The sequence below is a fragment of the Siphateles boraxobius genome, unplaced genomic scaffold (genome assembly GCF_051911475.1).
Source record: "Siphateles boraxobius isolate OS27281-9 unplaced genomic scaffold, OSU_SipBor_1 76, whole genome shotgun sequence".
Taxonomy (NCBI): domain Eukaryota; kingdom Metazoa; phylum Chordata; class Actinopteri; order Cypriniformes; family Leuciscidae; genus Siphateles; species Siphateles boraxobius.
In genome coordinates, this window is record NW_027509204.1 from 1,055,669 (window position 1) to 1,072,932 (window position 17,264).

At 40.1% G+C, this 17,264-nt stretch overlaps 1 protein-coding gene across 2 annotated transcripts in view; it reads left to right on the top strand.

Moving 5' to 3' along the window:
* The first annotated feature begins 202 nt into the window (after window positions 1-202).
* The window catches only part of LOC143724595 (signal peptide peptidase-like), a 42,621-nt gene continuing 25,559 nt past the window's right edge, over window positions 203-17,264 (top strand). The window contains exons 1-2 of one of the 2 annotated variants that reach the window (XM_077217768.1): window positions 203-762; window positions 14,038-14,136. In XM_077217768.1, coding sequence (XP_077073883.1) covers window positions 571-762; window positions 14,038-14,136 — 291 coding nt within the window. In that variant the 5' untranslated portion in view covers window positions 203-570. The remainder of the gene's footprint in view (window positions 763-14,037; window positions 14,137-17,264) is intronic. The other variant, XM_077217769.1, reaches the window with a different exon arrangement.

The window sequence follows — 17,264 nt, forward strand, 5'->3', positions numbered from 1 at the left end:
GTTTATCTGCTCGAATTATTTATATTTACTAAACAATAGTTAAAAACAAGACGTTTGTACCGATTATTGATGTCCATAAATCGAACTTCCATGCCTCTTATTTAGTATATATTACTATGTACCAATTAATTAGGCTACTAATGCCCGGACACACTCGGTCTCTCTCGCGCACACTGACACGCTCGGTCTCTCTCGCGCGCACTGACACGCTCGGTCTCTCTCGCGCAGTTCGCTTCGCTTTTGTCCAGTTCGGCGCCTCATAACTGAGATGCTGAGACTCAAGGAAAGGAACCGAGAAATGAGTGTGTGACACCGCAGCAGCACTTCTTCCTCCGCGCCATAGGGTGTCAGTGTGTGTAAGTGCGTGAACGGAGAAGAACACACACTTCACCGGGCTGAGTTAGGAAACGTGGCCTTAATCGAGTCGAGCGGATCTCAATGAGAAACGCACTCAGTTGTGAGAGACACACACTCAGCTGCGAGACATACACACTCAGCTGCGAGACATATACACTCAGTAGTTGACTCTCAGCGCAGACTGATATCTACGGGTCTCTGAAGGCGTAGATCATGGCTGATGTGGAGCAGAGCGCGCCGGGGCCGGACGGGTCCAGTAACGGGTCTGACGCGGTGAACGGGACCGCGGGCCGGTTCGTGTCCAGCGCCGAGGGCACAGCTCTGGCGTACGGGAGTCTGCTGCTCATGGCCCTGCTGCCCATCTTCTTCGGGGCCCTGCGCTCCGTGGGCTGCTCCAAAGGCAAGGTAACGTTACTGAGACCCCATCCCTGTCAAATGATGTCTGGAGACAGACAGTGGGAAAGCCACATAAATATTTAAGTCTGTACAGTATCAACATGAACTGATGCTCTATGCGTGAGTTTAGTGCGTTCAGTCATTTGAAGAGTCAGGGGTGCTGCTGTTAAATGATGCTGATGATTAACAGGCCTGTTATAGTAGCCTACCATATGTCTCAGTACATGATGTGTTTCACATTCACAATCGCATCCACTAATGTGTGCTTATGTAAGTGTAAATGTCGTTTCATCCAAACCTATATGATTATTCTGATCCTTCTGAAGCCATATTTAAACTATGAGAACAGACTCCAGAGATGGTAGAGTGTGATTGCCGATAACTATGTGTGCAGATTCCTATTTTCTTTCGAATCTGTTTTTATTGATAATACAAACAAAAATCAAGTTTTCTTCAATTATTTTTATTTATAAAATTATATATATATATATATATAACATAAAACAATATAACATGTCTTCGTGTTTTTTTTAAAGCCTTATTTTTAAAGCCTTATCTTTCATAAATTTCACCTTTATTGTAAGCCGCTTGTTCCTGTCATTTGAACGACTGGTTGACTTCCTGATTCTATGAAACCACTCCCTCAGAAACAGGCAATGGGCTCAGATCATAGACTGTAAAAAAAGATGGACGACGCCCCTTCGCTCTCTTCCATTGGCGAGAAGTGAAGCCGCAATTGTCCCGATATGGCGCTGACATCTTGGGACTTGAGTCTGCGCAGTTGCGATTTGGGGACCAGACATGCCCAGTAGTGAGCAGGAAGTAAAGCCGCGAAATCAGTAGAAAATGCTACTGCTGCTTGTTAGCTCTGGTCCCGCCCTAACTCTCGCTGAATCAAGCGTAAGCACGCGCCTCTGCTGCAGAATAACCCATTATGTCGGTGTGAAATAATTAATTATAGAAATTTAGATATTAAATTTAAAGCTCCAATCTCCTCAGTCCTCCAAAGATCCCGAAAAAAGTCCGTTGTTGCTTCAGTGACTACTTTGCTCAGAGAACCTGTCAATCACAGCTGTCAATCATGACGCCACAGCGCCGTTTTTAAAGCATTAAATAACTAACTAAAAACAAACTTATTTTAAAAACAAACACTTGAAATTACATCAGTGTGCTGAAAGCTACAGTAAATGACAAACTATCTTTAGAAAAAAGATATGTGAAGTGTAATTTAATTGTTTAGTTGGTCTCACGTCCCATTGAATAACACAGGAAGGCGGGGTTTATGAGCTATAATAGGACAGGTCACCGGGGGGGCGATCGAGACGCTTTGGCTTCACTTTTCAGGGCTTGTGCCGCTTGTTGGCTCAGATTGGGCGTATTCCGGAAACTTCACGCCCATTACCTTTACGGGCGAAAGCTATGTGCTCCGGTCAAATGTACTGTCAATACTGCCGTATCAGTTTGAGCCAAAATCAGACCCAGAAAGCGGCACTGAAGAGAGTCAAGCAGAACCTCCCCAAACACGGCTTGTGGCTTGTGTCTACACCGTTCAGAAACTGAATATCAGATCGGGCAAAAAAAAAAAAAAAAAATCAAGGCCAACCCGTGCACGTTGTGTCTAATCCCGGCTGAAGGCATTAAATGTAATATGAGCCGGAGCCCTATTTAGACTCGACTATTTTTAATAAGTGGGCCGTTATAATATGGTTGCGCCAAATAATTGTTTAACCCAGGTGCTGAGGGGGTGGTAGATATAAATAATATTTATAAATGAGCAAAAATGGGACACTTAATAATATTTAATTATTTTAATTATGACAATTGTATTAATTTTATTAATTAATTAATTTAAATTAAATTAACAAGCAACAAGCAAGAAGTGCATTTGTAAATCCGGTGACACGCGTCCATTGATTTTTATTAATACAACTTTTCTGTCAGTGCTGCAAAGATTAAGTTGACGATCGCCATCTCCTAGTGAACGCGCATATATAGAGAGAAATGCAAATCATGGATTACATAATCAGAAGGTATAGGCTAGCCTTTTTCTTTTCGTTTTGAATTGTTTCGTTTAAAGAAATTGACGATTGATATCTCTGTAGTGAACGCGCGTATAGAGAGAAATGCACATCATGGATTAATCAGAGAGTATGCTGCCTATATTTCTTTTCCTTTTGAATTGTTTCGTTTAAAGAAATTGACGATAGATATCTCTGTAGTGAACGCGCGTATAGAGAGAAATGCACATCATGGATTAATCAGAGAGTATGCTGCCTATATTTCTTTTCCTTTTGAATTGTTTCGTTTAGAGAAATTGACGAATCGCCATCTCCATAGTGAACGATAGAGAGAATGCACATCATGGATTACATAATCAGAGATTAGGCTAGCCTATTTCTTTTCGTTTTGAATAGTTTCGTTTAATTTGATGATCGCCATTTCCGTATGAACGCGCATAGAGAGAAATGCACATCGTGGATTAAATAATCAGCGAGTGGCCTATTTCTTTTCGTTCTGAATTGTTTCGTTTAATGAAATTTCAAGCTTTATTTAGATATAGGCCTATCTGTCATGTCTGTGAGACATACACTGAGTTTCGGTTAATTTATGATGAGATTTCAATGCAAGTGACCGCGGCGCGCCAGCGAACGATCATGTCATGATTATGTTGTCTGCTATATTTGATTCTTATTTAATAAATCCAGGCAATTGATTGATAAAAAAATTATTAAAATTAAGATACAATTTATACAAAACGAAATTCACTTTAAAGAAAGACCTTTTACAAAATGAAACTTAATTAAGTGGTCAATGTCTGACTCCCGATGCATCCCATCTTACTTGTGCTGTTCAGTTTTCATTATCAACGTAAAAAAAAAAAACATTATAATATTTTAACACATAGAAACTAATGCACTTATTTAATGAACTCGGGGCAAAATGCATCTTCGCAGCAGTGAGTGGGTGGTTGTTTCGGAGATGCGACATTAGGTTAGAGGTGTTTCCATCTCTCGCGGTCACCTTTTTTATAGCAACATTTACAAATTGTCTCGTCAGTATTTACCGCCTCTCCCTTCTCTCTCTCTCTCTCCTCCACACTGTCACTTGATGACAACTACATAAGCATTTTTAGGCATTGAATAAATTATATTTATATATCATATATAAGTGCCGGTAATGACGGTATTGAAACTGATACCGTTGTTATTTTAAGACCCCGCGGTATATGATATTACCGAAATACCGCCCAACCCTACTAGCTACTATAAACAAACAGCGTTGGCATTGGTTTATGTTCTTGATCAAATCGAAAAATTTCGGCATAAATTATACATGGAAAATACATTTACAAAATTAGTACATAATTACGAATTCAGGTCCAAAATGTTTGTACGCGTTTGTCATAGATACACGAAATAGCATAACTAAGTGGCTACTAAAGCCAGCGCTGGCATTTGTTTACGTCCTTGATAAAATCTAAAACATTACGTCTAAAATGATACATGCAAATACATTTAAAATTATTAAGTCTTACTTACAGGTTGTGGCCCAACAACTGCTGCCTCTGGTTTTAAAGTTGGAACTGCTTCATGCTTTAGTAACAGTTTGTTGTTGAATCCGGCATTTAATTTGTGGAAATTCTGGAAGCTGTCTTCCGTAAAATGCGCAGCACAGAGAGCTAAATTACGATTGTAATTTTCTGGAACATAATCAAACATAAATTGTAGCCATTGTTGACGAACTACAGCGTCCGTAGGAAGCCCGAACACAGAAGACCTGACAGCTGGGTGAAAATAACACACTTTCGACGGCATGGCTACTGCTCTCCACTATAACTCTTCCTCTTCGACAAAGCAGCAGAAATATGGCCATGCCTCCTTTTTTGCATATTCCGGAGGGAGGGTTGATTATGGGTTAGTTACGTATAAAACCCGGGAGTATCTCGTTGTAGTCCCATTCGAGTCGTTTTTGTAGGCATTAAACTTCCTGATTTTTAAAAGACGATATCTCTGCTTACGTTGAACTTTCAGCGCAGCAACTTTGCAGATACTGTTCATGCACCAACAGCAACATTACACACTATTTAAAATGAAAAAAGTGAAATCGCAATCAACCATCTCTTTAAGTAATCAAATGTAAAATAACACTGGATAGCCTCCATTGGAAAATAGGAATATTAGACTTGTCACTTTAAGAGCTTATGCACAGATCCAGTACTGTTACACAACGTATTATCTTTCTCAGCTAATCAGGTTCTAAAAATGACGGTTTAACTGAATACTCGTCAAGACAAATTAAAATTGTGTGTATTTGACCTAGGGCTGTTATGATTCCTCTATTAAATTCAAGTACTCAATTTTTTAAAATCCTTGAATAATTTACCCGTTTACAATTATGCGCAATACAAGCGGGTGTGTGCCACTTCACCGTCGGAGAGAAGAGAGCGAGAACGTGCAGCTGACGTTATTGCCTGTGTGTATTTGCAGGCAAAATTATACTTTGTATCATTTTCAGGCGTTTTGGTTCCTTTTCACACCACATTGATTGCTCTTGTCCGAATCGGTTGATGAAACGAACCAAAATGCAGTCACATGACAACATCCACATCACTCATTGGCCAGATATGTCTCGAACATATTTCCACAACTGCACTTAAATTGGTCAGATTTAACATGCAGGAAAATTCCAACAGAACTCGTAAACAAAGAGGAAAATCCGGCAGACATGCGTAGAATTCGCTCACAATGTATGTTCAGAATCAGCACAAGCTTTATCCTTTCGCAAATCCCCCCATAAACAACAAAGACTAGACGCGATTTAAAAAAGAAATCCACTGTGCAGCGCGGACAGTGCACTGTGCAGCGCGGATACATTTTGTTGTATTTGGCAACAAAATGGTCCTGTGCGGAATCGGTGAGACTGACCAGCTGGTTTCCAGTCCGGGCAAATCATGCGGAAAATAGTCAGATTCCTGACCCAGGCCGATCGATCGGTGCATCTCTACTTAGGGTTAGTTCACCCAAAAATGAAAATTCTGTCATTAGTTTCTGACCCTCATGCCGTTCCAAACCCTTTACACTTTCGTTCATCTTCAAACCAGTTCTGTACTCTCCATTGACAGCTACGCAACTGTCACTTTGACGCTTCATAAAGGTCATAAAGAGATCGTGATACTAAGCCATATGAATTGAGCAGTTTAGTAAATTTTCTGAAGTGACACAATTGGAATATGATGAAAAATTTTATTTAGTCTTTTATTCACATATAAACATTGAGTAGCAAACATAAACAGAAGCTCAACCGAACATGCTTGACGTGAGAGAACAAACCTCTTACAGAAGCTCAGGGTGCTTTCACACCTGCCTCATTTAGTTCGGTTGAATCGCACTAGAGTTCGTTTTCCCCCTTGGTGCGGTTCGTTTGGGCAGGTGTGAAAGCAGTAATCGCACTTGGGTGCGCACCAAAAGCGGACCAAATAAGCGTACCGAGACCTCGAAGAGGTGGTCTCGGTACGCTTTCAAGCGAACTCTGGCGCGGTTCGTTTGTGGTGAGAACGTGATCCGACCTCGAACAGACCCAACTGCCAAAGAACTGCGCATTTTTGGACTAAACCAGCTGCCGTAGTCAAACAAAATTATTATTTAGATTGCCAATAGCGCTTCCTTTAAGCCATGACTGACTTACCGCATTCTGCACTAAAATCTCATCATAAACACTGAGGTTGTCCGCGCTGCACAGTGGATTTCTTTTTTAAATCGCGTCTAGTCTTTGTTGTTTATGGGGGGATTTGCGAAAGGATAAAGCTTGTGCTGATTCTGAACATACATTGTGAGCGAATTCTACGCATGTCTGCCGGATTTTCCTCTTTGTTTACGAGTTCTGTTGGAATTTTCCCGCATGTTAAATCTGACCAATTTAAGTGCAGTTGTGGAAATATGTTCGAGACACATCTGGCCAATGAGTGATGTGGATGTTGTCATGTGACTGCATTTTGGTTCGTTTCATCAACCGATTCGGACAAGAGCAATCAATGTGGTGTGAAAAGGAACCAAAACGCCTGAAAATGATACAAAGTATAATTTTTCACCTTTAGTCCGGACCAAATGAACCGAACTACAGGTGTGAAAGCACCCTCAAACGTGATGCATAACATGCAAATTAATCTAATTGGTTCTTATTGAAGCTCAAACGTGCTGCGTAACACGAGAATGAACCTCATTGGTTCTTGCTGAAGCTCAAACGTGATGCGTAACACGATAATGAACCTCATTGGTTCTTGCTGAAGCTCAAACGTGATGCTTAACACGAGAATGAACCTCATTGGTTCTTGCTGAAGCTCAAACGTGCTGCGTAACACGATAAAGAACCTCATTGGTTTCTTGCTGAAGCTCAAATGTGCTACGTAACACAAGAATGAACCTCATTGGTTCTTGCTGAAGCTCAAACGTGATGCGTAACACGATAATGAACCTCATTGGTTCTTGCTGAAGCTCAAACGTGCTGCGTAACACGAGAATGAACCTCATTGGTTCTTGCTGAAGCTCAAACGTGCTGCGTAACACGATAAAGAACCTCATTGGTTTCTTGCTGAAGCTCAAATGTGCTACGTAACACAAGAATGAACCTCATTGGTTCTTGCTGAAGCTCAAACGTGATGCATAACACGATAATGAACCTCATTGGTTCTTGCTGAAGCTCAAACGTGATGCGTAACACGAGAATGAACCTCATTGGTTCTTGCTGAAGCTCAAACGTGATGCGTAACAAGAGAATGAAACTCATTGATTCTTGCTGAAGCTCAAACGTGATGTGTAACATGAGAATGAACCTCATTGGTTCTTACAGAAGCTCAAACGTGATGCGTAACACGAGAATGAACCTCATTGGTTTTTGCTGAAGCTCAAACGTGATGCGTAACACGAGAATGAAACTCATTGGTTCTTGCTGAAGCTCAAACGTGATGCGTAACATGAGAATGAACCTCATTGGTTCTTGCTGAAGCTCAAACGTGATGCGTAACACGAGAATGAACCTCATTGGTTCTTGCTGAAGCTCAAACGTGCTGCATAACATGAGAATGAACCTCATTGGTTCTTGCTGAAGCTCAAACGTGCTGCGTAACACGAGAATGAACCTCATTGGTTCTTGCTGAAGCTCAAACGTGATGCGTAACACGAGAATGAACCTCATTGGTTCTTGCTGAAGCTCAAACGTGCTGCGTAACACGAGAATGAACCTCATTGGTTCTTGCTGAAGCTCAAACGTGATGCGTAACACTAGAATGAACCTCATTGGTTCTTGCTGAAGCTCAAACGTGCTGCGTAACACGAGAATGAACCTCATTGGTTCTTGCTGAAGCTCAAACGTGATGCGTAACACGAGAATGAAACTCATTGGTTCTTGCTGAAGTTCAAATGTGATGCGTAACACGAGAATTAACCTCATTGGTTCTTGCAGAAGCTCAAACGTGCTGCGTAACACGAGAATGAACCTCATTGGTTCTTGTGGAACCTCAAACATGCTGTGTAACACGAGAATGAACCTCATTGGTTCTTGCTGAAGTTCAAACGTGATGCGTAACACGAGAATGAACCTCATTGGTTCTTGCTGAAGCTCAAATGTGATGCGTAACACGAGAATGAAACTCATTGGTTCTTGCTGAAGCTCAAACGTGCTGCGTAACACGAGAATGAACCTCATTGGTTCTTACAGAAGCTCAAACGTGCTGCGTAACAAGAATGAACCTCATTGGTTCTTGCTGAAGTTCAAATGTGATGCGTAACACGAGAATGAACCTCATTGGTTCTTGCTGAAGCTCAAACGTGCTGCGTAACACGAGAATGAACCTCATTGGTTCTTGCTGAAGCTCAAACGTGCTGCGTAACACAGGACTGAACCTCATTGGTTCTTGCTGAAGCTCAAACGAGCTGCGTAACACAGGACTGAACCTCATTGGTTCTTGCTGAAGCTCAAACGAGCTGCGTAACACGAGAATGAACCTCATTGGTTCTTGCTGAAGCTCAAACGTGATGCGTAACACGAGAATGAACCTCATTGGTTCTTGCTGAAGCTCAAACGTGCTGCGTAACACGAGAATGAACCTCATTGGTTCTTGCTGAAGCTCAAACGTGATGCGTAACACTAGAATGAACCTCATTGGTTCTTGCTGAAGCTCAAACGTGCTGCGTAACACGAGAATGAACCTCATTGGTTCTTGCTGAAGCTCAAACGTGATGCGTAACACGAGAATGAAACTCATTGGTTCTTGCTGAAGTTCAAATGTGATGCGTAACACGAGAATTAACCTCATTGGTTCTTGCAGAAGCTCAAACGTGCTGCGTAACACGAGAATGAACCTCATTGGTTCTTGTGGAACCTCAAACATGCTGTGTAACACGAGAATGAACCTCATTGGTTCTTGCTGAAGTTCAAACGTGATGCGTAACACGAGAATGAACCTCATTGGTTCTTGCTGAAGCTCAAATGTGATGCGTAACACGAGAATGAAACTCATTGGTTCTTGCTGAAGCTCAAACGTGCTGCGTAACACGAGAATGAACCTCATTGGTTCTTACAGAAGCTCAAACGTGCTGCGTAACAAGAATGAACCTCATTGGTTCTTGCTGAAGTTCAAATGTGATGCGTAACACGAGAATGAACCTCATTGGTTCTTGCTGAAGCTCAAACGTGCTGCGTAACACGAGAATGAACCTCATTGGTTCTTGCTGAAGCTCAAACGTGCTGCGTAACACAGGACTGAACCTCATTGGTTCTTGCTGAAGCTCAAACGAGCTGCGTAACACAGGACTGAACCTCATTGGTTCTTGCTGAAGCTCAAACGAGCTGCGTAACACGAGAATGAACCTCATTGGTTCTTGCAGAAGCTCAAACGTGCTGCCTAACACGAGAATGAACGCGTGTGTGTGTGTGTGTTTGGGTCACACCGGACTAGATTTTCCTAGTCTATTAGCACAATATTAATTTAATTACTTAAATATACAGTATAGGTCTACTGGGGGTGTGGCATTGGAAAAGGGTTTGTTTCAGGGCTGAGAAAAAATATCATATGTAACATTGTTCTACATTACAGAGAAAAACCAAACCATAATAATAGGCCTTTAAAATATAAATTAGACATGTGCCTAATAATAGCAAACATTTATCTAGGTTAACGTGTGCGTGAACAGTGGCTAATTTAGGCTACTACTGGGATGTTTCATAAGCCATGCTTGAGGTCGAGGAATGATGGATTTCCGGCTGGAAACCATCCCGAGTGTGTGTGTGTGTGTGCGCCGACTGCGCTGATCATGCTGACATGTTAAACAAATGTCTGATATCATGTTTTATGTGTATAAATTATGTGTGAATATTCCCAAACTCTCTGTCAGTGTGATCTCTATATGGGTTCTGTGATTGTTATATATATTAGAGCCCGACCGATATATCGGCGGGCCGATATTATCGGCCGATTTTAGGCATTTTCCTAACTATCGGTATCGGCATTTATAATGGCCGATAAATGAATATTTTAAAAAATGCGGGTACGGTGATTCATGTAAGGGTGGCGCTGCCAATAAAGCACCTAAAAGCTGTCACAAGAACTGGCAAAAATAATGATTATGAATACAACAAATATAGCAAGGAGACATTTTAATTGTTTATTAATAAACAAGTGTTTTCAGTCAGTGTCAGCCAAAGATGAAGTTGATGATGCTGACTCGCGATCTTCAGTGAGCGCGCGCCAGAGAGAAATGCACATTTCATACGATTACATGAGTCTGTCTGTCTTTCGTTTTGAATTGTTCTGTTTAAAAGTAGACATTTCAATATAGATATATTTCAATTCTCAGGTCTATACGCTGAGTTTCGGTTCATGAGACGAGCTCCAGTTCACCCGCAGGCGCCTCCGTGTCGAGATTATCTATCGTCTGATATATTTACTTCTTATAAATTAAATCCAGGCAAATGGCTGATGAAACATTGATTAAAATTAAGATACAATTAATACAAAACGAAATTCACTTTGAAACGAAAGGTTTTGTGCTTTCTGTTTGATGTCTATGTGAAAGTTTCAAAGCATTAGTGCCGCTTTCAGAGCGCTCACGTCCGTAGTGCTGAACTGTCGCGTCTGTAACATTGTTTTTTCCTCATAAATGCAAACCCGAAAAATAAAATAAAATAAAATAAAATGAATATTTTATGTAGCCTGTGGAGACTGAGAGCCAACCCTTCTTCATCCGGTGGGTAGTAGCCTACTTGTGATTTGCGCAGTGTAATTCACAGAATTGATTTCTCTGCTACAAGCCTCCGTCACGTATTGTGTGAGCTTGTGACTATTGCAAGCGCGCAGCTGAGAAGTCCTGATTATATTGTCTGCTATATTTAGGCCTTCTTCTTATTTATTAAGGCAATTGGTTGATGAAACATTGATTAAAATGCGTGGCGCGAGCGATCTCCGACAGTAAACTGATTCTGCTTTGTCTAGGGTAAACAGCTGTTGCGACGCGAGCAGTAACGGCCGCGTCCGGTGTAGACACAGTGTTAAAGCTCTTTCTGCCTGATAACGCTACGTTACAACATCAAGCAATATTCCAAAAATGTATATAATTATAACACTTTATATAGGGCCATTTTGCATTAAGAGTAGCCTAGTTTCACGTTTAGTACATTTTGCTTACTAATTATTTAAAATAGTATAAAAGTACTGTACATATGTAATTAAAAACGTTTTCATTATGATATTATTCATTTTACTTTAGTAAAAAGATCTGAGTTCTTCCTCCACTGGTAGAGATTAGAGGAATTAAGAGTAAAAATAGAAGATAATAAGGTTTTGTCAGTGACACTTTTTATATATTTATTGATACAAGTTATGACTAAATTAAAAGACAAAGTCGTCGTTAGTGAAGATTATGCAACAGTATTTAGAATATAATATAATATAATATAACATGCAATGCAAACTAGTTTGGTTACAGCTCAGCTGTATAATTCTCATTCTATCATTCCCCCTGCCTCCATTACATATCTGTGTCACACAAGTGTTTGATTACCACATTTGAGTGATCATTGCAAAACGTGTTTATAAAATATATTTATTCTGTTTATAGCTACTGTGTAAAGTACCCATCAAAAGTTTGTACACACCAATAGGAAAGTGTCCAAACTTTTGACTGGTATACTGTACTATAATACACATAAATAATATTGCTACTGTATTATAATATACACATAAATAATATCGGCCGATATATCGGTATCGGGCTTTTTTTACTCCCTAATATCGGTATCGGCATCGGCCCCCAAAAATCCATATCGGTCGGGCTCTAATATATATTAATATATTTAGAAATATGACATGTCTGTATTAAAGTAAAAATTATGATAAACACATCTTTGGAATGGAATTGTAACAAGTACTTTTTCTGAGTCTTCGTCATATTTATTTTCATTTAAAAGCTACAGAACTTAAAGGGTAAGTTCGGCGTTTTACAAGTAAAGCCCTGTTTTAAGATCATTTCTGTTGAAATCGAACGGTTAAGATTAAAATTTGGACACATGCTGCTGTCCCGAGAATTTTAGGTTTTTGTGTTAGCACCCCCCCCCCACCTATACAATGGTTTCATAGGTGCATTGGAATAATCATTCATATAAACGCATTAAACTTTAGTTTACAAAGACGTGAAATTCACCGAGTCGTCTGAGGTGTTCACTGATATGCTCACACAAAAATCGCTGCAAAAGATGCTTTCCAACAGGTGTTTTACCATTCGTTGTAAAACTGTGGACCTATTTTTCCAAACACCTCACAACCAGACATTCTTCCAAAAACTACGATAAAACCTATTGGAAAGCATCTTTTGCAGCGATTTTTGCGTGAGCATATCAGTGAACACCCCAGACCACTCAGTGAGTTTCCAAATTTTGACTTGTCCAAATTTTAATCTTAACCGTTCGATTTAATCAGAAACGATCTTAAAACAGGGCTTTACTTGTAAAACGCCAAACTAGGGCTGCAGCTATCGATTCTTTTTGTAATCGATTAATCTAGCACTTAATCGATCGATTAATCGAGTAATCGGATATTTTTTGTGTGTGTGTTTTATTAACAGAATATTTATATTAAACTTGTGTCTATTTCAGTTAAAGCTGTTATAAGTTATATACTATAAGTTATATAGTATGCAAGTTATGCAAGTTATAAAGCTATCTCATATGTGAATTTTCCTTTAAGATGTTATAATATATCCACTCTAAGCAACTAAGCATATTTGTGTATTCTGGTAGTTTAACGCTGAAGAAGAGCTGTAACGTGACTTGTTGTTGAACACGCAGTAAAAGCTCACGCACTTTTTGTTCTGTGCGTTTTAACTGAAAAATGAGTACCCCGAATCTTTATTAAAAACCAACAGGCTGGGGACTTTAATTTTTTGTTGATGTCTGTAACTATTTGGCAGACGTGAAATACAAACAAGGTCTCGCAAAAACTGCAATACAATATTTGTTCCTCCATCACGTCCCGGTGTGTACAGTGAATGCATGCTGAAATTATTGTTGCGTGGCTACATAAAAGTTTAAGCATATGTGATGCATTGATGCAATTGGTCTGACTGGCGTGTGTGTGTGTGAAGGGGTTCTTTTTTTAGGCTATACTCTTGCAATTGAACGTGATGGTTACGTTTACAACTTAAAAATGTCTTCAAAGCTAAAAATCATATCTAGTCAAACCGCATCACGACATCGCTACAAATACAGTATGGGATTAAAATCAGCGAACATCAATAGGCTTAGACTACGTTACCTTGTTTCAGCGAGTTAAGTGAATTAAGTGTGTAATGATCCCACAGTTTAGACAATTTCTGCCGTTTATTTACATATTTATTCTCCGCCATCGCACCAACTATTTCTTCCTGAACAGGTCCGTGTGAATAAACGGTCCATGTGAAACAATCAAATCCCTGCACCGCGCGTATAGATAGTGCGCGTCATAGGAATTTAACGAGGCTTCGAGGCAGAGTTTTTGCCTCGAGGAATTTTTGTAATCGAGTAACTCGAGGAATCGTTTCAGCCCTACGCCGAACTTACCCTTTAAATGACATCCAGTTCATTAGCAGCACGGTACATGAGTGTGAATCACGTGATCCACTCTGAGACGAGAGAAGCGTCCAGCTAGTTTCAGTCTTTGTCTACTTTGTGCAACAGACCTTTAGCATATTTTTTTAAGTTACTGTGTATATGTTGTGACCATGACAGGATCTCTCTGTGTGTGTGTGTGTGTGTCAGAATGCTTCAGATATGCCTGAAACCATCACAAGCAGAGACGCCGCTCGCTTCCCCATCATCGCCAGCTGCACTCTCTTCGGCCTCTACCTGTTCTTCAAGGTGAGTGTGTGTGTGTGTCTCTCTCTCTACATATCTAGGGGGGACCTTGGTGTCGTTACACACTAACCAACAGGGGACCGCCAAGCCAAGTGGGTCATTCTTCAAGTCCCCTGTTGGTCATGCTTTTAAACATGTTAAAATCAAGTAAAAAAATGCTCTAGTGATTTTTTTTACATTTTTGACAAGTAGGGTGTGTGTGTGTGTTTGTGTGTGTGTATGCCCATACTCAGCAGTGCTCCTGTAGGCTGGAGCAGGAACTGCAATGGCCCATTAACACGCATCGTTCACACTTCTCTATTGTTTGAATGGCTTGCTGTTCCAGAGATGGTGTTTAACTGCTGCTTGGTTAAAGAACTTTCAGGTCTTTTCAAACATTCCCAAACATATATATTTTTTTTCATGAAATATCAACTTGTTTTTATTTTATTTTTTTAAACATGCCAAGAGGGGATCTGCAACTGACCGATGTCTACCTATCCAACAGGGGACTCCTATAGCCTGCAATGGAACTGTGTGTGTGTGTGAACTGTGAACTGGCAGTGAAGTCTGTCTACATTATGTAACACAAACACACACATATATATATATATATATATATATATATATATATATATATATATATATATATATGGGATAAATCAAACAGAACAAGCTCTTTAAAGGGTTTGCCCATTTAAGACATGAAGTTGTATGGAATCCTTACCAGCACTATAGTGCATACACACTGACCCACTCTGTAGTCACCTCCCTGGTCAGAGTTCTGGCCGGTGGAAGTTTTTCAAGAAAGTACTCCCGGTTAGTTTCCGGGGCCTTAAAACTGCGTTTTTACCTGAAAAAATTATTTGCGTTTCAAAGCTTGATTAATTTAACACACAAAAAACACGCCTGTCAAAATTCATACCTCAGTTTTAATCGGCACTATTTTCTTTCCATTTCTATCAATCCGCGCTGCTGTCAACGTCAACAGTGCGCACGTTCCGATCAGCTGTTGATAGCGCGACTCGCTGACAACATGTCTGACTGCGAAACTTCTGATGATGAAACCAATTTTAGCACAATGTCAGACGGAACAGATGAGGATGAAAGTAATTTTAGCACAATGCCAAAGGGATACCTTTATGAACCGGAGTATACCGATGCCGAAATTCAACAGATGGAGATAGAATGGGAAGAGAGAGAGCGAGAAGACTGAGATGAAGTTGTCCAAGTTGATGCTGGGCCCACAGCTGTAGCAAGAGCCAGGATGAACGACAAATGGTGAGCACTGCACACACGATAATCCTTGATTCTGGATATTTTAGCTCCCACAGAGTAGCCGATGGCAACCAGCCAAAGCTGTCTCGTAGCTATATCCGAAACAGGAAAACGATGGAATCTGAACGGTGATCCCGGCACATTCTTGTGGTCACAGCCTGGAAAATTACAAGTTCGCACCATCGTTCATTTTCTACTTTTTACGTCGTTTCGTAATCGATTGTGTAAACACTATGGAACAGCTGATCGGAACGTGCGCACTGTTGACGTTGACAGCAGCGCAGATTGATATAAATGGAAAGAAAATAGTGCCGCTTAAAACTGAGGTATGAATTTTGACCGGCGTGCTTTTTGTGTTAAATTAATCAAGCTTTGAAATGTAAATAATTTTCTTCACGTAAAAACGCACAGTTTTAAGGCCCCGGAAACTAACCGGGAGTACTTTCTTGAAAAACTTCCAGCGGCCAGAACTCTGACCAGGGAGGTGACTACAGAGTGGGTCAGTGTGTATGCACTATAGTGCTGGTAAGGATTCCATACAACTTCATGTCTTAAATGGGCGAACTAACCCTTTAAGGGAACGATTTCAGGTCACTACTTTATACAGTGAATAATGATTTTATTAATCAAAATGAACTTCACGTCCCTAGTTGGATGGTAAAGAACGACACCAGTTCGGCTGCTTTGTACATTTCTGGCCATCACAAACACACTGTTAAGATTTTGGAGGTCAATCTCAAAATGTTATGTTGACTGGCTGTACTGAATATATTCAGTTGCTTCAGTTGAAATATATGAAGTAGGGATGTTCATTTAACCTTTTTTTTCTGATTGACAGTTGATGCTTGTTAACCATTCATCATCAGTTAACTGATATAATCAGAAGGTTAGATTAGAATTAAATGGAATTGAATAGATAAGTGTCTGTGACCCATTCAAATACCTCAAATGTAGATCTACATGTGCAAATATCAGCATAAACAACAGAACACGAGGATTCACACACACCGTCACATCAAGCACCCACAGTGCTTCTGTGAACACAGTAAACCAGAATAAAGTGTATATATAATAAATAGGCCTACTCAAATGAACAATTAACAAAACTAAAGTGCGATAAATAGTACACTCTTTAGGGTCTGTTTACACAACTTCGTCTTCAACTGAAAACGGAAAACTTTTCATGGGTTTTGGCCGTTCATTTACACAAAAATGCCATTTTGGGGGCCTGAAAGTGCAAGCTTTTGAAAACGATAACTTTACCATCTGCATGTAAAGAACAAAAACACGAATTTGTGAAAATGGTACATCATACACATGTGTATAATATGTTTATGTATGCGTATTATGTGTCCGCGGGGTGTTTCTGCGGGTGTAGCGACATCAACTACTGGCCTGGCTGGCATAATACAGCCTTTAGTGTTTATAGGGTTTGTTTGTAAACAGTTAGTTGTATTTAACAATATTTTACATTTTACACACAGTTTTTACTGATATGTGTAGTGTTTCTTTAGTTTGAAAATTACTTAAATTATTTTTTTTACTGTTTACTGATAGTAATAATTGATCAAAACTCTGACTGTCAGTTAAAGGTACAATATGCAGGATTTTTCGCCACCAGGGGTCGCTAACCTCTTACAATAACAAAGGCGTATACTGATGACGTATATTCCACATTAAGCTGATTTATGGATCTTGTCGTCAAGCTGATGGATCTTTTATAGATGAGTGAATACATTGATGTTTTTAACATGACTGTGGTGTGAAGCAGGGGCGCGATTGCTAGACGTATACCAGCGCCACACGCAACGCGAGTCCCGCAGATATAAAGGAATAAGGGCATTTCATTCTACCGAAGTACACGCAAGTGCTGA